General features: G+C 45.8%; 1 protein-coding gene across 3 annotated transcripts in view; it reads left to right on the top strand.

The window, feature by feature from the left end:
* LOC308482417 (neural-cadherin-like) overlaps nucleotides 1–22,300 on the top strand; it is a 92,437-nt gene that overhangs the window by 66,944 nt on the left and 3,193 nt on the right. Inside the window, exons 24-33 of one of the 3 annotated variants that reach the window (XM_081015488.1) lie at nucleotides 1,649–1,776; nucleotides 2,526–2,653; nucleotides 4,088–4,211; nucleotides 5,981–6,161; nucleotides 7,190–7,356; nucleotides 9,833–10,097; nucleotides 10,922–11,096; nucleotides 11,806–12,050; nucleotides 17,106–17,260; nucleotides 21,098–21,512. In XM_081015488.1, the coding sequence (XP_080871614.1) occupies nucleotides 1,649–1,776; nucleotides 2,526–2,653; nucleotides 4,088–4,211; nucleotides 5,981–6,161; nucleotides 7,190–7,356; nucleotides 9,833–10,097; nucleotides 10,922–11,096; nucleotides 11,806–12,050; nucleotides 17,106–17,260; nucleotides 21,098–21,512 (1,983 nt within the window). Of the gene's footprint in view, nucleotides 1–1,648; nucleotides 1,777–2,525; nucleotides 2,654–4,087; nucleotides 4,212–5,980; nucleotides 6,162–7,189; nucleotides 7,357–9,832; nucleotides 10,098–10,921; nucleotides 11,097–11,805; nucleotides 15,427–17,105; nucleotides 17,261–21,097; nucleotides 21,513–22,300 lie in introns of those variants that run through there. The other 2 variants (XR_013989269.1, XM_081015489.1) reach the window with 2 other exon arrangements.

Genomic DNA, 22,300 nt, shown 5'->3' with positions numbered 1-22,300 from the left:
AAAGGCTCCCAGTTGGCTCCTCCCCAAACAAAACCGGGCGCAACAAACCATGAACCCTGACTGAGCATTGCATCCAACCTGGGGATTGGAATTTGTTTTGCTTCAAACTAACCATGATGGTGCTTCTTGGTCATGGTTTGTTTGAGTGAAACAAACCGCAACTCCCAGTTCTGCTGTATCTATGAGCAATGTGGTTTATTCTCCCTGTTTGTGTTAGGGGAGAAGCGAAGCGGAAGCAATCTCCCGAGTTCACGGTAACTGGTTCACTGTGACATGCGAGCAGGGCCACTGAATGATGTAGCGATGGGTGTTTTTAGTGCTTTCTGAGTGTGGCTTCTGGCTCATCTCTTGAGTTGAAGTCATCAAAGGGAAAACGAAGCAGACCTTCTGTCAAAAAGATCCCACTGGGAAGCATCTATTGCTTTGAGTATTTCAAATTATTTTGAGGCAGGTTATTGCATGATTAATGAAGCCTTACTTCTTCATGTTATTTTCACATGGCTTGGTGGAAATAGCAAATCTATTTTTGGGAAGGGGAAGATTGAATGAAAACTATAGTCACTTTCCCTTTTCTTTTCATAGTATTGTTAGGGTGCTTCCAGATGCCCCGTTTATTGAGAATTCATCCTGGTTTGGTTGCAGGGATGTTAGATGATGTTGGCTATATTTAATGAGCGTTCACTGGGATGTATTTGCAGGGAGGTTAGATGATGTTGCATGAAAGCAAGCATTTTCCTCTCACTTTCAGTTGCTTCAGTCACTTCCTTTGTTGAAAGAAGGCTGATATTTTGGGGGGTAAGACCACCCAACCAGCTATCCATAAAAGCACCTCCTGTGGAGCAGTGGGTCAGTGCATCTGGCTGTTAACCAGAAGTTGATGGTTTGAGGCAACCCAGGAATAGCTGTGGGCAGGTTTTCAGGGGGGGTTGGGGTCCCTTCCGATTCTACACAGTTCTATGATTCTGTTCTTGTGAAACTTGAATTTGCTTGTATGTGATTGAACCCCACCCTAAAAATAGCAGCAATCTGGTCACACCCTAAGTCGAAGTATGTAGGGTGTGACGGAATGTTTTATGTTGCCCCCGTCTCTCATATTATAGTTGTTGTCTCACAAGTGGCAGTGTTGAGCATCCAAATGGGAGGAGGCAAATTTGGGAACAACCCTGCAATCCTAACTCCCCCCTTAACTTGAGAGTAAGGCTCATTGAATTCAGTCTGACTTACTTCTAGGTTTTTGGATTGTGCTATAAGTCTCTACACTGGGAGGGGAGGACCTCAGCCTCCCTCCTGTGTCTCACAGCAGCTTGGAGGGAGGGATTTTAATCGGGAGTTTGGAATCATGACTTCTGGACTCTGTGCTTTCCGCTGAGCCTGAATAAGGATAGAATAAGATCTGAATAAGATCTAGCTTTTACTCACAAGTAGCAGCCCCTGTCGTGTTTTGGAAGGGAACAGGACACAGAAGGAAGGGAACAGAAGGAATCCCAGATTTACTATTTCTTAAAAGAAAGGTTCTTGCAACTGCAAGTGACACATTTTGGCCCTGATTCAGGGGCTTAGAGTCAATGCAAACTGCCTCCTTGCTTCCGTCCCACGGCCATCATGGGTCCCAATCCAACTCTGCGCTTTTCTTTCTCCTTCATCATAGAGCTTTCCGGCGGGACTCCAGTGCTGAAAGTCAACCATGGCCTGGGCCCTGTGGAACTGCACCTGCCGAGTTATGTGAACCTCACAGACAAAAGGTGGCACCGTCTCGAAGTGAGAAGCAGCCGGCAGGTGAGTTGCCCATGCAGCACCTGATGCGTTTGGGGGCTCCTGGTTTATACAAGGAATGCACCAGGAAAGAAAAGGAAGAATGGAGAAACCCATTAACGCAGCCAGAAATTATTTTAATTGATTTATGCAGACTTGGTGTACATTGCAAATATTGGAATTATTATAATTATTTTAGACTCATAGACTTGTAGAGTTGGAAAGGATCCCAAGGACCATTTAGTCCAACCATGTGCAATACAGGAATCCAACTAAAGTATCCTTGACCAGTGGCCATCCAACCTCCGTTTATAAACTTCCAATGAAGGAGAGTCCACCACCTTCCGAGGGAGTCTGTTCCACTGCTGAACAGCTCTTGCTACATTTATATCCCAATTTTGTTCCTAGGAGCTCAGGGCAGGGTTATTCCTCCTGCCTTTTCAAAAATCCTCACAACAATCCTATGAGGTAGGTAAAGCTGAGAGGAAGTGACTGGTCCAAGATGATGCCCCTGACTGGGCTAGATGGACCCCCTTTGGCCTGATTCTGCAGGCTCTTAACCATTCTGAGTGTGAAGGATGCCCAACTGCAATCGGTATATCTATATCTGGATTCTGTGACTATTGCTAAGTGTTGACGTTCTGTAGGCTTGTCGCTTTTATTTTCATTTCCTCCTGTTACGTCTCGTTTTCCAGTTTCATCTTTGAAGAGCCTGAGGCGGCACATGAGAATCTTTCAATTTTCTTTCCATTTCTTTTCCCCCCTTGGCACAGGATGTTCGATTCACCGTGGATCACTGTGGAGCTGCAGTTGTGTCAGAGATAGAAGGGGTAGGAAAATGGTTGTCGACCGAAGACCGAACAAACTGTGAGGTTGTGGCCTTTGTTCCACAGTCAAGAAGGTAGTCTTTACATTACTTTCCAAAATTGGAATATCTAGGTCTTTATCTTTATATCTATAAAAGTACTTGTCAAGATGAAGGCAGAGGTTCACTGAATCACTTCACTAAAATCATTTACAGGTGCTTCTGTAGATTTAATCCTTCCTGTGCAGAATTAGGCACATGGAGCCCTACTGGATTTTGTGCAGTTTCAGGTTACTTGACCGCCATCCTGTGCAGGTGAACTTGGAAATAAGCCCCTAGGAGCACAGGGCGATGCCATTCTGTGTAGTGAAGCTGCAGATATTCAGGAGGGAGGGCTTGTGAAGGGCAGCACTGTTCCTTGAATTCCCAGAAGCAGAAGAGGGCTATTGATGGCTACTAGCCATGATGACTATGCTTTGCTTCCACAACCAGAGGCAGCAGTGCTTCTGAATACCAGTCGCTGGAAGCCAAAAGAGGGGAGAGTTCTCTTGTGCTCATGTCCAGGTTGCAGGTTTCCACAGGCATCCAGATGGTTGCTGTGAGAACAGGATGCTGAACTATTGGCCGGATCTAGTGGGGCTCTTGTATGAACCACACACCTGATTACAGCAGAGCAGATAGGGCTGGGTTCACCCTGATCCTGCGAAGTCACTGCTATGTCTCCTTTCTCCTGCACCAGAGCTCCCCGACAGTCTGCCTTAGGGCAGGGGGAAGGCAGCGGTGGTGGTGGCTGTATCAGCACTTTGTTGCTGGAGAGGCCTCTAAGCCGCACCCTTCCTCCCCAGGAAGAAGGTGATGCTGCACATTGCTGTTCCTGCTGAGATAGGAGGGCCTCTTCAGCAGGAACAATAGAATGAAACAATACTGCAAAGGGAGATGTGGCTTCAGGTTCTGGTAGCATCCACGTAAGTGGGAAAAGGCACTTGTAGCTGCTGCCCCTTCTGTTTCCCCCTTACCTGCCCAAAGGTAACTTTCCTTGTCATCAGGCAAGGGAAGGGGAAGGCTGCATTACTTCTTAAGCACCTGTGAGGGATGTGAATGTGCTCATTTGGATCATGCGCACCCCACTGTGGCTTTTGTGCTGATTTCCTTGGAATGGCACACAAAGCCCTACTCTCCGTTAGAGTGAACAAAGGGATGCTCATCGAGTTCTGAATAAACACGAATAGGACCAGGCTATGCTGCCGCTTTTCCAACATAGAGACGCAACATGTTCGTCAATTACTGAGCACATTTGCAATGTCTTTCCTGCTATCAGTTAACTCCTTCCGACTGCAAGACGCTTTTGACTCAGGGGAGTTATTTCCTTGCAATAGGAATAACAGCTTCCATTATTTGGGGAGCATTTTAAAAACAACAACAACAACAACCTGGTGCTTGGTGTACCCACTCTGTGCTATTGTCTGTGTATATTTAGTGGCATGATAATACTAACATTCATCTCTTATTTAGCACATCTGTGTTTTGAAGGTACTTGAATATGAACCAGGTCCTCCAGTTGGGCGGAGTAAAAGAATCGGTTCCATATTCGTACCCCCAGTTGCGGCACAAACATTTTACCGGCTGTATCCGGAGTCTTGTTTTGGACACTCACGTAAGTGGCATCACTGGCATCCGTCTCAAGAGAAAATGGAGTGCACCTCTGGCGGGGGTAGGGGAATCAAGCTGCTGTGTTAACAGCACCAAAGTGACCTCCCCAGGGTGCAAGCCTGGGCAGTGAGCATGGAGCTCCTGGGCTGCCCAGATGACAAGACCCTACTCTCAGTCTCACTGATGTGGTCCAAAGGAAAGCAGACCGATACATTTGGCACCAGCTTGGCTGCAGGAGTTGCTGGAAGGAGGTGTACAAGGTGCCATCCAACTGCCTTAGGGACTCCCCTCTGGAGTTCACTTCTTAGCCTTTTCTTCTCCCACAAGGCAGCAGAGGTCTAGGATCAGAGGTTTCCTTCTCCTAGATTGGCTACCTCCCCAGATTGATGAGCCTCATCTGCCCCTCACTTCTGTCTACACCACTTCCCTCTATTGCATGTGCAGAATCATAGAAAAATAGAATTTTAGAGTTGGAGGCGACTTTCCCCATACCTGCTACTTGAACCTTTGAATTGGTGATGCCGCCAGTAATTGAATCTGGAGTCTCCTGAATGCCAAGCAGGCACCCTGCCCTTGATCTATGGGACAAAATTTAGGGGTCCTTCTGTGCAGAGTAGAAGGAAGCATTTTCAGCCTCCAGTGGTGGGGTGGGAAGACTGGAAAAACTAATTCCGGGTGTCCGCGCGTGTGCACACGCATGTGTGCTTCAGTGTGTACGTTGCACATGTAGGTGTGAGTGTTTGATTGCATGTGAGACTGGGGGAAAGGTCTTTCCTGACTGAGCTACCTAGGCTGTTTACCGTATTTTTCGCTCTATAAGATGCACCAGACCACAAGACGCACCTAGTTTTTGGAGGAGGAAAACAAGAAAAAAATTATTCTGAATCTCAGAAGCCAGAACAGCAAGAGGGATCGCTGCGCAGTGAAAGCAGCAATCCCTCTTGCTGTTCTGGCTTCTGGGATAGTTGCGCAGCCTGTATTCGCTCTATAAGACGCACACACATTTCCCCTTACTTTTTAGGAGGGAAAAAGTGAGTCTTATAGAGCAAAAAATACGGTAATTGTTTCATTGGAGTTTGTCTGTTTGTTTTTCATAAGTGATAGTGCTGTCGCTGGTTGAGCGGCTATCTAATTCACTGGGGGCAAGGCTATTTTTGGTGTTTTTTTATTCCTGGAGGAGCTAAGAATCGTAAATCAGCTTCAAAGGGAATCCAATACCTGCTTCTCCAGCGTCCTCGGCGTTTATCTACACAGGTTTTAAACTTTATTCCAAGGCTTAAAAATATCTTTTTAACCTTTTAAACTTTTGGAAGTTCTTACCACTGCTTAACACAACTGCTCATTATTGCCTGCCAACAAACAAAACCCACTTTGTTTGATTGACTGCTTGCTTGCTCAAGAAAAGGTGGGGAGCAAGCTTGAGGAGACGCTAGCAGATAGTGCTGTCGCTCGTATCATATATTTTGTAAAAGTGGTTACCCGAGTTCAGTCACTGTACATGCAAGCAGATAAAGCATGTGAGACTGTATATCTGGTGTGTGTGGCCTGAGGGTTGCCTGACCATCAGTGTTGCTCTTGCAACCAAAAGGGTTTGCCACCCCTCTTTTAGAGGCTGTAACTACATATAGTACTTGTGACACTAGGGATTTGGTAGCTAGTGTGTTCAAAATGCAGGGAAGTTGTATTTTCCTGGGAAGCCGGGAAGCCAGAAGTCCATTTCAAAGTTCCTCCTTTTGCAAGCAGCCTTGATGCTTTTTCCGTTTTTGTTTAAAGGTGTATGACCTTGAGTCTCCAGCGGAGTCTCTGAATAGTTCTCCTGGCTGCACCTGGACAGACGGCAGCTGTGAAAAGATGGGCTCCTCTCCCTGTGGCCTCCATGGGCAATGCCTTGGCGAGTGGGACTCGTTTACCTGCCACTGCCTGCCAGGTTACTATGGCTCCAAATGTGACAAAGGTGAAGTCATCTTCATGCATTGTTCGGATAGCGCAGTGTATGTTTTGCAGTGCATGCAGCTGGGTTTCCCTGTAGCTGATACAACAATGGCCATTGACTAGGAAAAGGGACTCTAGGGTCCTACAAGGTCCTGCACTGCCCCCAATCCTTCACACCATACTCCCGTCACCATGATTAGGCATTATGACTGGCCACCATGAGCCATGGTTAAAATTGGGGCGGGAAACTTTTGGTCCTCCATATGCTGCTGGACGCGGGTGGCCCTGTAGGTTAAACCACAGAGCCTAGGGCTTGCCGATCAGAAGGTCGGCGGTTCGAATCCCTGCGACGGGGTGAGCTCCCGTTGCTCGGTCCCTGCTCCTGCCAACCTAGCAGTTCGAAAGCATGTCAAAGTGCAAGTAGATAAATGGGTACCACTCCGGCGGGAAGGTAAACGGCGTTTCCGTGCGCTGCTCTGGTTCGCCAGAAGTGGCTTAGTCATGCTGGCCACATGACCCGGAAGCTGTACGCTGGCTCCCTCGGCCAATAAAGCGAGATGAGCACCGCAACCCCAGAGTCGGCCACGACTGGACCTAACGCTCAGGGGTCCCTTTACCCTTTACCTTTATGCTGCTGGACTATGACTTCTCTCAACCCTAGGAGCCCACTGGCTGTGACAGTGGGCATGTTCTTAACTGAGATTTTGGAACCTGGTGAGACCACTTACTTTCTTTACTGCCTGGGCACTCTGAGTTTTTTCTCTGTGTGGTTTTCTTGGAGCAGCTCTCATGCAGTGGCCATAACCCTGTGCCTGTTTAGCTAGAGGCTGTTTTTGCTTGCTGCAGACAACCAGGCTACTCCCCAATTACAAGTCTGAACTTAATATGTAATGCTGATAAGTCTTTTAGTGATATACTTCAGGGTCCCATTTTCCATTGTGAATGCTGTGTATGTATGTATGTATATATATTTATATCTATATATATGCAAGCACCTTTCTGTTTGTGTGTGTGTATAAGAAAGCACTTTTCCTTCCCCAATTCTTCCAGCTGCTGAAGAATCTTCATTTGGGCCTGGGAGTCACATATGCTATCAGCTTCCCTTCTCCATACCTGCCCGTAGAACAGTAGCAGATGCCATGATAAGGATGCGAGAGCCCAACGGTATCATCCTGAGCATGTCTTCCCGCAACAAGGATGAACACATCACCCTGCAGGTAAATGAGGAGTGATGGTCAATGTCAGTTCAGAGTTAATTCTCTTCTGAACCAGCGAGCCATAGATGGAAAAGGTCTCTCTCCTGATGCAGTGTGCTCATCTTTCTTGCTTTAGAATCCACCTGTGCCCTTGATTTTTCCGTTTCCACACACTCCTTTCTAGAGAAATTCAGAACAGCCATACTGTTCCGTATAACGTGAATTTATAGAAATTGCTATGGTTTCTAAAGTACCGTAGAGTCCTCATTATCAAACCTTAGGGCCAATGGACACCTAAATTCCTACAAGCTGGTTTGCCATCTTATGAGGAAGTGTTAGTGTCAACCGGTCCATAAAGGTGGTGGGGACCAGCAGACGTTTCCGTAGCTGAAGATGTTTTTTTTACTCAGCAGCTGTGATTGTAGGGATGGGCTGCTACCCCTTGGCATGTATAGACTTGTTCCAGATAGACTTTCTTCATACAATCTTGTACCTGTGTACAAAACTTACGTTGAGGATATTGAGAGCAGCTGTATTCAGATGTCATGATGCACCATGGTTTGTTGTCATAGGAATGAACAAAGATGAGTATCAGGCTGTCATACGTTCACCACTCTACTCTGGCATGGTCATGATGGTTTAGAAAGCTTCTACTTCCTTTTTTTTTTTTAATTTACTGTGGCATTCTGTGATTAAACGTATGATAAATGGGTTTACTCTTAGCTGTGATTTGCTTGAAAGACTCCAGCTTCAAACCATGGATGATAAAAGTTTTAACAAACCATCATTAAGGTTAACCACGTTGTAGGATTCAAATGGAATGCTAAGCTGAGGTCAATCAGACTCAGCAACAAATGCTTCCCAACTCCTCATGGCCAAGGCTGGGGTGAGGAGGGGGTGCCCAAGACTTGTTTTCATGGTGTTAAAGCACAGTTTATCTTGATGCCTGAACGTAGCCAATATGAACTGGTCCTCAGTCAGTGGAACTATCAAATTATTCTAATACACTCCGTGCTCCCTCTGCTGATATTGGAAAGTTCATTCCTGTATAATGAGCACTGCGGTTTAGGTGACTATCTCATTAATGGAATAATTTGGATGGTCTCCCCTCTGCATGCTCTGCTAGTAAATGATGGTTTGATGCAGTGATGCAGGGCTTCTGAGAATGAGGGGACATTTTTGGTAGCTGTTTTGACTGTCCTATTTTGCAGAAAAATATAAGTGAACCCAAGCAAGAGGAGGGCATCACTGAAACCGTTCCCTAGACTTCAGCTGTAGTTACTTGTAGAGCGAGTGAGAATATTTACAGTGATTCACATTTATTTAGTGAGGTGTGTGTGTAAACACTGCTGAATATACAACATTCCTGGGAAGGCACGGAGAATATGCTCAAATTGATAGCATGAACAGGGGTTTTTTTGTACTATGTGTGGTCAACCTACATAGTTTCCAAGTGATGTTGGAGTAGGTACACATGAAGATAGTTTAAATTAGGTAGAAAACCAACAAAGAATCTTGTAGCACCTTAAAGACTAATACATATATCATAATATTAAGCTTTGTTTTTCTTTAAGATACTGTAAGACTCCTTCTTGCCTTTACTGCAGCAGATGAACATGGCTACTTCTCTGGAAATTATTACTCAAGAAGGGGTTGGCGAATGAACCATATGTCTAGGCACTGCTTGGTCAATGTACTTTGTCCAGGCAACAAATTGAATTTTCAAGAAGATGTGTATTTTAACTGCAAATTTGCAGAATGTCTAAGTAGTTCACATTCTTAGACATTTGGGCTGGATCTAGGCACATCAAAAAAAGTTTCAGGAAAACACGTTGTAAAACTCATAATGGGAAATCATGTTGCCGTAGGATCAAACTCTATTGCACCATCTGGTGTCACAGTGTTATAATGCATTTTAAATCCCTCCTTCCAATTTAGCTGAGTTCTTGGTGTTCAAAATCCTCTGCTGATGCCATCAGTTTGTGAATCCTCCATGCTTTCATGTGACTGCACAACTGCAGCTACTGCTGTTATTTTTATTGAATATGACTCTGCTGAATGGCTAGCTTAAAAGCAGTTACATGAAATGTAAAGGGGTTGGGAAACCCTATCAAAAGAAAACGCATCTGCCAGTCCAGAAAACATCTGCCCCCCGCCCCCTAAAACAGGCTCCCTATCCTTGCAAGAAATAAATGAACCTTTAGTGCTTTGTGTGTGTTTCCTAGTCAACTCACATTATACAATAACGTGCTATAAGAATGCAATGTCAACCCTGCGGGGAGATCATCCCACTGAACTCATCATGAGAAAGGAATGGGAGCTCTCTAGACTGATTCTGGGTTTGCAGATGTGCAACACACACAGTCGTTTAATTTGTGGAGTTGTTTCCCCTGCCCTTGCTCTCTTCTTCAGAATTACCCAGGGCCTTATTGTATTGCATGCAAAAAAATAAAAAATAAAACAAAATGATTGACACCGATTCCTGGATTTCTGCAAGGTGGTCCAGGGGTTCTTAGCAGTGTCTTACAACCTGGGAGATGGAGCGGCTGCGGTGAGCCTCCCCTCCTACCAAGTGGATAATGGAGAGTGGCATCACGTTTCCCTGGAGAGAAATGAGAACGAGTTCATTCTTCGCCTGGATGGAGGAGGCGGGAAGAGAGAAATCCTGAAGGCAGCCGGTGCCTACAAAGAGATCATAATTGATCCCAACAGCTTGGTGGTTGGCAACACATACCCTGTCAATCAGAGCAGCAGTTTCCAAGGTAAAAAGAAGCCTGCCTGTTATCTTGGATAACTGTCCATCACGGGGACTTAGCTATTAAAAGAGCTATGAGCCGGCAATGGAGCAGTGCTCACAATGCTTTTGTGTTAGCATTTTGCATCCGTTGCTCTTGCTTTTGTTATTTCTGCATGGCTCCGGAGCTGGAGGATTTAAAAGGAATGAAGAGACTTAAGGTGACAGTTTCCCACCCAGCTTCTGGTTATTTTAACTTTTCATTCTATGGAATCTTAGCTAGTGAATACCTTGTGGAAACTGAGGGAGGCGGGAAGATAAATGTAGAATGATAGCACCCCTGTTTTGCTCTGAACAAAAGTGTATTTTTCTCTGGTGGGAATGCCAGAAACCCAGGTTGGCAGGTTTGTGGAATGGTAGCCCTTGGAGGTTGAAGGGCTTATTGGGAAGGCTGCCTGTTGGTTAGTACCCATGATATTCCGTAGCCTGATCCAACAGACTCCCCTTACATTTGTGTGTCCCAACAACATTCTCCAAGTAGAGGGATGGAGAAATCCAGTTCAGTTCGCATTTTAATGTGAATCGACCTTATTAATTGCACATTCCGAAACAATATTCAAACCAAAGCACGGCCATCCTCCGAAATTTGCACTTCTCCTGATTTTGCAATGCAGTTCTGTGGCCCAAAAGGGGTTGGGTAGGTGGGATCTGACCTGCATCTCAACTTCTCCGGCTTCAGCCTGTTGTTAAACGTAGCACATAACTCGGCCTTACAGTGCTGCGACATCTCTTTCAAAAATAGCTCTTGATCAAGAGCTTTCCACATCAAGTCTGTTTTGTATTTTGCCTTAGGATGCATGAAGGATGTCAGATTCAATAACTACAGGCTACCTCTAGATTCTTACCCTAAGGAGCTTGTGCTGAGTGCCCAAGGAGTGAGAAAAGGCTGCCTTTCCGAAGCTTGCAAGAGCAATCCCTGCAGCCAGCAATTCATCTGCATTGACTTGTGGATGATGCATGAGTGCAGGTAACAAATCCCCCTTGGTGAAATCAGAAGGCGGGAGCGGCCTGCCCATCTAGGGCTTGAACAGAAACCCCTCATATTTGGTGGGAAGGGCTAAATATTATTTGAGCAGTAGCCCCTTGTGCTTTTTGATGTGCTGCTCCCAAGGCTCCTCCAACTTGAGCGCAGAATGGGGGGGGGCACTATACCTTCTTCTGTTACTCTGGGGCTGCAAAACGGGGGATTTTCAAGCATGCTCCTGATGACTGGCATTTGATTGATCTCCATGTTTTTCGCAACTGCTTTTAGGGTTCCTTCATTCATCTTTTACTCCCACTTTCAAATTGGATCGCCCCCATTGTTGCACCAGTTCAATACGCTGTCCATCTGAGGCATCTGATGAAGTGGTCTCTTGATTTGCAAAAACATGCCAGGATAAATCCATTAGTTTTTAGGGTGCTACTTTCTGCATTTGGGGAGTTTTTTAAAAAAAAAATCCCCCCCTTACCACCCAGTAAACATTGCTGGAATGCAGTCCTGTGAACTGGGCCCATTCCAGGAATCCAGCTCAAGAGGATCATCTGTGAGCAAATTTCATTACATTGGAACTGGCTCCTACTGAAGCTGAAATGAGGGTGTGAAATTAATCTGGATTGCGGCACCCTGGAGCTTTGCTTGGGCCAGCAGCGAGGTTAATGCCAAGGAGTTTGATTTGCCTTCTGTGTCTTTCCAGCTGCCCTCCAGGACACATGTTGGTGGAGAACGTCACCGGCCGGCACTGTGTTTACACGGCATGCGCTCAGAGGCCCTGTAACTTTGGCACCTGCATCTCCCAGTCAGCAAGCAAGTTCCGATGCCACTGCCCCGACGGCTACTCCGGCCGCAACTGTGAAATCACACTAGCCATCTTCCACAAAGACGCTGGGCTGAGCTTCAGCTCCATGTTTGCCATCTGCATTTGCTTCCTGGCCCTACTAGGTAGTTACGGCAACTACATCTTGTACTACCTTTGGTAATGAACCATAAGCCGCCTTCTGTGCTGCTCTGGATGCTCGCCATACCGGCTAGTTGTGAAGACGCCCACTGGATGATGCCTTCACTGTCTTGTCCTTCATTCTCTCTGGCCCATCATCATCATCATCATCATCAAAGACATTCCTTTCCAGTTTCATCTGCATCTTTATTTGACTCATCCCTGGGAAAGGTCCTTCTCATCTTTTCCATTCTGTTCTTGCTTCGACGTTCCATTGCTGAGAACTGGCTCAGAAGGGACAAAGGGGAAATGAACACTATGACGTTGACATTCTGCTTTGCTCTCTTAAGAACAGGCTTCTATAGTGGCTGACAGTGAGTGAAAAGATACCCATAATAACATGATAATGAGGTTCTTTCAAAAGGCAGCGATGGCTTTTAAAGGCTTGGGGTATTGGCGATGGTGATGATCGCAAATGTGCTTCTTCCTCCTGGTGTTCTGGTGTTGCTGCTGCTGGTAGCATGGCTGTCTAAGCTGCTGCTCCGTGGAGAGCGCAGAGGAGAATTTCTGCTCTCAGACATGTCCCATGGCCAGGGAGGACAAGGTGTGTTAGCCTCAGGGAGGACACAGTGCATCTCCTTGCACTGGCAGCCGGATCGTTTGCAGACCCTGGCTCTTCCTTCTGACAGGGAGAGTCTTGATGAAGGGTCTGGTGATGGAAAGTGTCCATTTCTTAGGCCTTAGATGTTGCTGCTTTAAGAAAAAAAACCCCAGCTCAAAATGGTCCAAAGATTTATCTAGTCTAGCATCCTGGTTTCCAGACTTGCCAACCAGATGCTTCCAGGAAGCTCACAAGCCAGACTTGAAGACCACAAGTAGAAGGGTCCTGGCTCAGTGCAGAGAATCTGCTTTGCATGCAGAAGGTCCCAGGTGGAATGCCCAGTGGCATCTCCAGGCAGGTCTGGGAGAGAGACCCCCCCCCTCAGAAATCCTGGAGACGCACTGCTAGTTGGTGTCAATAGTATTGAGCTGGATGGACCGAGGGTTTGATTCGGTATAAGGCAGCTTCCTCTGTTGCCCTGCCCCCCCCCCGAGCAACTGGTAATCAGCAACATGCTCTTTAACTGTCATGGACAATAGCCGTTTATAGATGAATCATTCATAAATTTGTCTGCGCCCCTTTTATAAAGCCATTTAAGCTGAGTGGTTCAGGGAGGTGTGTTTCCTAGGGTGCAGTGCAACATGAAACAGATTTGCCAGCCAATGTCCAACGATGCCCCCCGTTTTATTTATATATATTTATTTTATTATTATGCAATTGTTTACGTTGAGTCTGTTATCGTTGTTACTTGCTATGGCACACAGCACCTTCAAATTTGCAAAGTGCTTTTACAATCTTGTTCATCCCAACAAGAACCCCGTGGGATTCACTGCTGTTCTTCTCATTCTGCAAAGGTGGGCCTTAGCTCATGGCGGAGGGTGATAGTCACATCTAGGATTCCTGGCTCCAAAACTAGTGCTCTGTCAACTGGATCACTGATTGAGACAGCCCTGCTGCCAAGGAAATGATGAGTCCGGTTAGGTGGTTTGTATCTTAAAAGCCCCAGGTGAAGCATCTGAGGTCAGAGCGTTAGTCCACATTTACAGTCTTGGTTAATGCAGAACCGCCTCCTGAAATCCCGCATCGCAACACGGGAAGTTTCTGCTAAATTGCGCTTTCCTTCTGCAGCGAAAACTCTTCCCTAATCTCACGTCTTTGCCCAGGGCTCTTTTGAAGTCATCCTCGTGAAATTGCAGCTACTTGGAAAAGTAATTGCTTCCTCTTTTTTGCTGCTGTTTGTTTGTTTGCTGTCACTCATATTTTAGCATTTTTGAATTTCCAATGCATGAATATATTTGCCATGCAAACACGGGACAACAGGTATTTGTAACTAGGTCAGAATTACTTTCCCGAACTGTGGGGAACCTCTGCTCTGTAGGAAAACAAGGGAACTGGTAGCAGATGGAAAGCATTTCTGCTCTGAAGTTTAAGCCCCGTGTTTCCATGAGGCCACATTGTGCTGTAATTGGGTTTGGGGAGAACGTGCCCCCATGCTGTGCAACAGGAGGCAGAAAAGGTGTGCTTGGGACAGTGTTAAATATCGCTCACAGCTGCTGCAGCCTTAGTGTGCTGATAGGCTCTTCTCTGATAAAGCTTGTTTATGACGGTTCAATGTAAGCTTCCATTGACTTTGATGCACATTGAAGCTGGCTTCTGGATGTAACACTTTCATCCAGTGGCGCATTCTGACAGGCAGTTACAAGAGGAGTTGCTCCTCTGAGAATTGTGTATTCGGAATACAAGAATGAAAGCATTTTGGAAGAAGCGGAGCTTACATCCAGCATGATATTTCTCTTTTTCACAAAGAGGTTTATTTCTTTGTAGTGAGAAAAGGCCTCCTTTTGTGCTGGGAACAGGAGATTGATGCCAAATCCTCTCCTTGGGGGACATGGCTGGGTCAGTTAAATACTCTTGAAACTGGGCTAGAGCTCTGTGTGTACGTGGCTCTGTTTACAGGCCACCTTTGTCTGCTGTTTTTAGTACCCTTGATGGTTGCTGTGGGGTGGTAAAAATGGCATTTTGTAGGCTCTTCTGAACTGGCAAAGAGCATGTTTTATTCAGGCTATTTCTTTTCCAAATGTGTGTATCTCAGAATCAGGATGCAACACAGGGTCATAGTAGTGGGCTCCAGTTTCAGACACTGTATATTTTCACTCACTATCAGTCTTGCAGTCTGAGAATCATAAGAATGTCCTGCGAACAAAGGGGCGCTTTTTGTTTTAATAATCACTGAATGTTAAATCTTGAGATTACCATTGCACTCAGTTAGCAATTGCATGAGTGGCAATTTTAAAGAAATAGAGCCCAGTGTGGTTTGGGAACCTGGCAGACCGGGTAGGGGTGTTACCCTTTTTGCCTGCTGCTGTGGTTCTGGTCCAGATTTTTTTTTGGGGGGGGGGCTATTTGAGTAAAAGCTCCCCTTGCATGGGGAATGGGAACTAGTCTTTCAAAGCAAATGGCAGGTGGCAGTGGGTGCAGTGGTAGGGCCCCCAGTCCAGGTCAGGACTATAGCGAAGCCAAAGCCCTCCTGCTGTCTCCTCCAGGATTTGAATTACCCTTCCCTTCTCTGTAATTTTAATTTCTAATTGCATGAAGGGCATCTTGCATTCTTTAGCCTTAGAGAACACACACCAATCACCTTTGTCATAGTATACTCTGGATTGCCAGAATGTAAATTTCAATTCAAGTATGTGAGAGGAGTCGCATAGTTAAGAAAAAGCAAACAAACCCTGTGCCTGAATATATATTTTTTTCTAATAAAAATGTGTCATGTGCCTCTTTGTCTATGTCCTGTTCATCACTTCCATTCATTTTCATTGTTGTTTGTTCCATAGACTGTTCCTCATTTTGTGTATTACATGTTTACTCAGAAGTAAGACCCACTGTATTCAATGGGGCTCCCTCCCCCCGGTAAATGTGCATCGATAGGGTTTGGATTTACCACATGCCCCAACAGTGGACAGTTTCAACTTTCAGCATGCAGGGTTGAATCCAGACTAACATCTGGAATGCAAGCAGGAGAAAGAAGGATGAACAGGATTAGGTGAATTGGTGGGCGGGAGGAGCATCAAGCCATAGTTAAAACAAAGCAAGGTTTGTGAGCCAACAGTAAACTATGGCTGGCAGTAAACCAACCATAGATAATCAGTTGGTCAGGATTCCTCCATAACCATAGTTTAACAAACCATAGGTTTGTGTTATATATGAGCTAAGCCACTGTAGACAAGACTGAATCCGATGGATCTGTTGTCTGATGTAGTACCCTTTGTTCCAGGTTCATAGGGTCTTCCCTCCGCAGGGCATTAGCTGGGCACTGCACAAGGACACCCAATCACATGGAGGTCTCATTCTTGTGATCCTCCTTGGGGGAGAAAAATTACATTGGGTCGGGCTTTCCTATGAGCAGGCATTGCTTTGAAGGCTCACATCACATTGGAGGTGAAGGTGGAGGTTGCACAGTGGCTGCTGCCAACCTGTGTAGGAACTGCTGGCATTGACATTGACCCTCCCCACTGACCTCCATTCTTTCCTTCCTCCTCCCTGATGCATCTCTCCTGTTTGGACAAGGCTTTGCCGCCACAAGGACGATACAAGATCAGATGGGCTGCTGCTATCATGTCCAGCAGAGATGGCTTTTATGGACTTGTCATGAGTTGTTTTTCACCATTTGCATTGTCTGTCATCTGCATAGTAGCACTTTGAGAGTGCAAAGTGCTTTGTAATCTTCATGTTATTCACCCTCAGTGACAAACATTACAAGGTAGGCTGTTATTATTCCTATTTTAACCAAGAGGGATTGAAGGTGTGAGATAATGTACCCAGATGCATCTAGCAATCCTCTGTGCCACCAGTTAGTTTTTAAACTCAATCACTCTTGAATTCATGCTGGTCTTTAATAATACAGCCCTACATATATTTAGCTCTAAGTGCACTCACTTCATGGGATGCTCATCCAAATTAGCATTCCTGGGCTTGCAGGCCAAATGTGGGTGCTTAGCTGCTGCTGCTGTTGCTGCTGATGCACCCCTCCTCTGGCTATTACTCACCTTCTGACTGATTTACTTTTATTAATAGCAATAAATCAAAAGTAGAGCTAAGTCCCTGCTAAAACTAGCTGCACTTATTGGATTGTCTACTTAGTTCTGAATCTGTGCACGCTTAAATCAGCAGAATCCCATTGGCTTTGGTAGGATTACTGAGGTGGTGCTTGTTTGAGAGCAGGGATTGGGTCTGTTAGCCTGAGACAAAGTAGTTTCTGGACAAACTTGAACTGGGGTTTAAATGTTGCACCCTCCATGTGAGTCACTTTCAAAGGTGACGTGGCAGAGGGTGGTGGTTTCAGGGATATTTCAGATGTGGCGACCTTCCAGCGCATTAAGTCCTAACTCTCAAAGTTCTCCTTTTTAATGGTGCATTTGGCCTAGGTTTCTAAATAAATGCTCTTCGCTTTCTCACCCAGTTCTGCTCAGCGGTGTCTTCCTGTGGACTCGGTGGAAGAGCCACAAAAGCATGAACGGAGGAGTTTACCACGTCACTACCTGCCACGATGACTTGGAGGACATTCGAGAGAACATCCTCAACTATAACGAGGAAGGGGGTGGGGAGCAGGATCAAGTAAGGCTCTTTCTCTGACGGTTGATCTGACGTATGCAAGGAAACTTACACTGGAGGAAAAACCATTGCTGGCTTTGCTTTGATAGTACAGCCTAGACTTTGAAGGGACTGTGAAGGCCATGAAGTCCAACCCTATCTCAATGTACCTACGGCATCCCAGACAGATGGCCATAATGGGGAGGAGAGAGCCCATGGCAGGGGAACCGCCATGTACCAGGCTCACACCGGACAGGGCAGAAGTTGTGTAGGGGGCAGCTCCCCCCCCCCAGTTAATTTTTGTGCACATGTGTGGTGGTTTTTCTTCCTAAGGGAAGGGGATTCACTAGGCCAGTTCCAGGGACTAGTGTAGTTTTCCCATACTGGTGGGGGTGGACTCTCCTTGGTTGGAGGTTTTTAGGCAGAGGTTGGAGGATGCTTTAGGGCTTGGACTAAATAACCTGTGGGAGGGAGTCCCTTCCAACTCTAAAATTCTGTAAATAATAATAATAATAATAATAATAATAATAATAATAATAATAAATTTTATTTATATCCCACCCTCCCCAGCCGAAGCCGGGCTCAGGGCGGCTAACAACACTAAAATAGTGCAACATTATAAAAACATTATTAAAATTAATTAAAATCAAAATTGATGGCAACCATAAACGAAAGTTTTGTAAAGATGGCATTTGGATCCTGTGGATCAAAGGTCTCCTAGCATGCCCCATTTTTCTCCCTTGCATTGTTGGAACAATGATAGCAGAGTGGAAGTGGCTGCAGAGATGTCTGTGGTTATAATGACTCAAAGGACAGACCTCCCTCTCTGCAGACCGGAGGTCGAGATCCACTCCTGTCCCATGGCCCCTGCTGGAGACCCATAGGATTTTGTCCAAAATTGTTTAATATTATCTTCTCTCCCTTCTGGCACTCAGAAAAGCACATTTCAGTTTTAGCAAATGGGGCATATATCTCCCCTCCACCCCACCAGACCTAACATTTACTCTGTCCTGATTGCAAGTCCTTGCAACGTTTTGTAGAAATGCTCAGTGAATGTTGCTATCTTAGTATTGCCTCAGATAAGGCTGCAATCCTGTGCCAACTTGCCTGTGAGTAAGCCCCATAGAATTCAGTGGAACTTACTTTTGAGTAGACTGTGTATAGACCTGCACTGCAAATGTATTACAGCATCAGTCTCCAAATCATCTGAACCAGAGACATTTCACTAAAACTGCCTGGGAGAAAACATAGTATAAAAAGTCCAGAGAATTCAGTGAGCTGCAAACATTCTTGTTTGCTTACCTGCCCACACACACCGATGTCAATTAGACCTGCAACTTTTTAATCAATCTGACAAAAAGATGACCCAGTTAATCATGAGGAAGGGAGCAGGTTTTGGAAGGCAAATCAGTATTTTTTTAATACCGTGGAACCTTGGTTCTCAAACGGCTTAGTTGACGAACAGATCGACTCCCGAATACTGCAAACCCGGAAGTGTTCTGGTTTGCAAACGTTTTTCAGAAGCTGAACATTCGGTGCGGCTTCCGCTTGAGTGTAGGAAGCTCCTGCAGCCAATTGGAAGCCGCACCTTGGTTTTCAAATGGTTTCATGAGTCGAACAGACTTCCAGCAGGGATTAAGTCCGAGAACCGAGGTACGACTATAATACCTTTGGGTGGAAGGCCAGGAAATATGCTTAAATAATAATAATATTCATACTCTTCGAAATATATAAAAAAGTAAAAAAATTGTCCAGTAGCACCTTAGAGACCAAGTAAGTTTGTTCTGGGTATAAGCTTTCGTGTGCATGCACACTTCTTCAGATACCATGCACATGAAAGCTTATACCAAGAACAAACTTACTTGGTCTCTTAAGGTGCTACTGGACAATTTTTTTTACTTTTTTATATATTTTGACTGCGTCAGACCAACATGGCCACCTACATGAATTCGTACTCTTGTTGTTATTATGGCTGTCACTATTATTATTAGGAATGTTAAATGGACTTCTAACAATTGCTGGTGATAAGCACCGTCTCAGAAGAGGCAGCTCCTCTTCTGTCTTACGCAGGATGTCGTTGGGTGCTGTGCAGCTCAGTTTTCTTTTACTAGCTAATGTGGGAGGCAGGTTGGGACACTGATGGTGGAGGGGAGGACTTTAACTGCCCCTCCTCCCCATGGTGCCAAGAGTAGACATGGACCCTTTGCCCCAACCGCCCAAATTTCAGTCGGGATCATAGTACAGGTAAAAGGTTAAAGCTTGCAAATCTTGCTTGTTAGGCTCCCCTTTTGCATCTGGTGGGCCATGTTGAGAACAGGATGCACAACCCTCGTTGCTTTTCTTCCATTTTTGCTTGGCTGGGATGTGTCCTTGAACTCCTATATTCCCTCTTAGGTGGAGAACAGAAGAGGGGTGGGTCGGTTGTATGTGCATGAGCATGTGTAGAAACTAACTTATTACACAATGGTAAAATATGCATTTATTGCTCCACCCACTTTTGCCTCTAGCCCTGCCCACTGCTGGAATGTGGCCCTCAAAACATTGCCTAGAAGGGAATGTGGCCCTTGGGCTGAAAAATGCTCCCTACCCCTGTCCTAGGATGACGTCCGTGCAAATTCTGCACCCAGAGTAGGATTCTGCCCCACAAAAAAAAAAAAAGAATGTACGAGTTTAGTTTGAATTTTACACTTGGTATTTCCTACTAGCGGAATGCAAATTTCCTCATTAAAAAACAGAGGAAAAAAAGAAAGTTGAAGGTTTTGATAAATTTCCGTGAACATGTTTTAAACACTTTAAATGGATATTTATCTTCAAGGTGGCACACAGCGAGCTAAGTATACAAATCCTATTAGTGTTTAATAAGATTAACTCCCTCTGCAAATTGTAAAGGGGAAAAATAGGTTTACCCGAGCAGGGGATCTATCTTGAGGAAGCAGGCATTGTTTATCTGACATGTCAGGAGCTTGGTATCTGCTCCTTTCAGAAAGTAGCAAGACGAGCCCAAATGATTCAAGGGTAGTTTGTTTCTACGGCGCAGGGTGGATCTCCACATCCATACTGCGTTGCTGCCTGTGACGAAACTTTTGCATTATCTAGAGAGGCAGAGAGACCATCTATGTCCAATGCCACAGAAGCTAAAATCTTTGCTCCGAAGAAACAGTCATGGCTTCCCTCAAAGAATCCCAGGAAATACAGTTTGTTAAGGCTGCTGAAGATTGTTAGCAGACTGGCTCTTCCCCACACAGAGCTACAGTTCCCAGAGTGGTTTAACAATCAAAGCCTCCTTCCCCGCTCACTGCAAGAAGCTTGTAAAGGTAAAGGTACCCGTGACCATTAGGTCCAGTCGTGGACGACTCTGGGGTTGCAGTGCTCATCTCGCTTTAGTGGCTGAGGGAGCCAGCGTTTGTCCGCAGACAGCTTCCGGGTCATGTGGCCAGCATGACTAAGCAGCTTCTGGCGAACCAGAGCAGCACACAGAACGCCGTTTACCTTCCCGCCAGAGCGGTACCTATTTATCTACTTGCACTTTGACGTGCTTTCGAACTGCTAAGTTGGCAGGAACAGGGACCGAGCAACGGGAGCTTAGCCCACCACAGGGATTCAAACCGCTGACCTTCTGATCGGCAAGCCCTAGGCTCAGTGGTTTAGACCACAGCGCCACCTGCGTCCCATAGAAGAAGCTTGAGGGTGCAGCAAATGGGGCCGGTGTGCAGGATGGTCCCTGGGGCTGAGGCCAGCATGCATCTTCCCTCACCCCATGTTGTAACACCTTTCCAGGAACAGAGAATGAATCCATAAGTTTGTGGCTGGGTGCATGCGACTTAAATGTCCGACGCTGCTGTTGATGTCTTCCTCCTGCAGGATGCTTACAACATGGCGGAGCTCCAGATGTCCCTTCAAACCAGCCCAGCCTACTCCCTTTACAAGAAGAAAGGAAAGCGGGCAGAGCTGCAGAGTCCCGTGAGTTGCGACCTCCCAGCCAGTCCAAAGGAGCAGCTGGAAGCCCTTTCCACAGGACTGGGCTCCTCCTTCTCCAGCATCGACTTTGGATGCTACCTTTCAGGGGTGGTTAGAAACATGGACCAGCTGCACCACGCCCTGCCCTGCGATTCCTTGCAAGTCTTTTACACGGAAGGAGAGTGTTCAGAAGCCAGCAGCCTAAGTTCCCTGGGCTCCGGTGGATGGGAGGAAGATACAGCCTACGGGGATATGAAAGAGTGGGGGCCGAAGTTTGAAAATCTCAGCAAACTCTATTCTCAAGCAGAGTCCGATGATGGTTAGGCTGCTGAACTCATCTTTGCACAATGCTTGAAGGTCCCTTGTGGTGTTCTGGGGTTTTTGGGGGGCGGGGCGGGTAAAGGTACTTTTAACACTTGATAAAGTCAATCTCTACTGAGATACTTTAAAGGCACGGCTAAGATGGAGACCAGGTAGCCCAAAAAGGGCTTTGATTTTGGATTGGCTGTTTCTTTGGACACCCCCCCCCAAAGAAAAAGACATAATATACATAGATCATTGTCTTTTAAAGGTTGAGAAAGAAAGGACAGAATTAAACTTAGAGTGGGAGGCAACCAAAGAACCATTGCAGAAAGATAAAAATGTAAAGAAACAACATCTGTATTGGTTGCAAGAACAGGTGCTTTGTCCCTATAGCTTTTTCCATCTTCATAGTTGGAAGCAGGAGACTGTCTCAACACTTTGCAGGGGCTGATACCTGGCCTGAGTCATGTGCACCTCTTGCAATAAGTTGTAAAATCTGTACTTTGTGGTTTTTAATCAGTGTACCAAGTTGGAATGAAGCTTCTTTCCTTTCAAAATTACTAGAAGAGCCATGCTATGGATTTGGCAATAACAGTCTTTTAACTTGGGTGTGTGTGACTTGTTTTCAATACTCCCAGAAGCCCGTGCCTGTTACTTGGTTAAATTCCTGTGTGCCCTTCCCCAGATTCGGAGGGAACACCACCTTGCACCTGGACATGACACACTGAAATTAGTTTTTTGTGGGTTTTTTACCTTCATAAGACATGGTTTTTGCCACTGAAACAGTCCAGATGAGAAATTGTT

Source organism: Podarcis pityusensis (genome assembly GCF_964106645.2).
Source record: "Podarcis pityusensis genome assembly, chromosome: 8".
NCBI lineage: Eukaryota > Metazoa > Chordata > Lepidosauria > Squamata > Lacertidae > Podarcis > Podarcis pityusensis.
The sequence above is the reverse complement of the archived record's forward strand: the minus strand, read 5'-3'. Positions and strand labels throughout refer to the sequence as shown.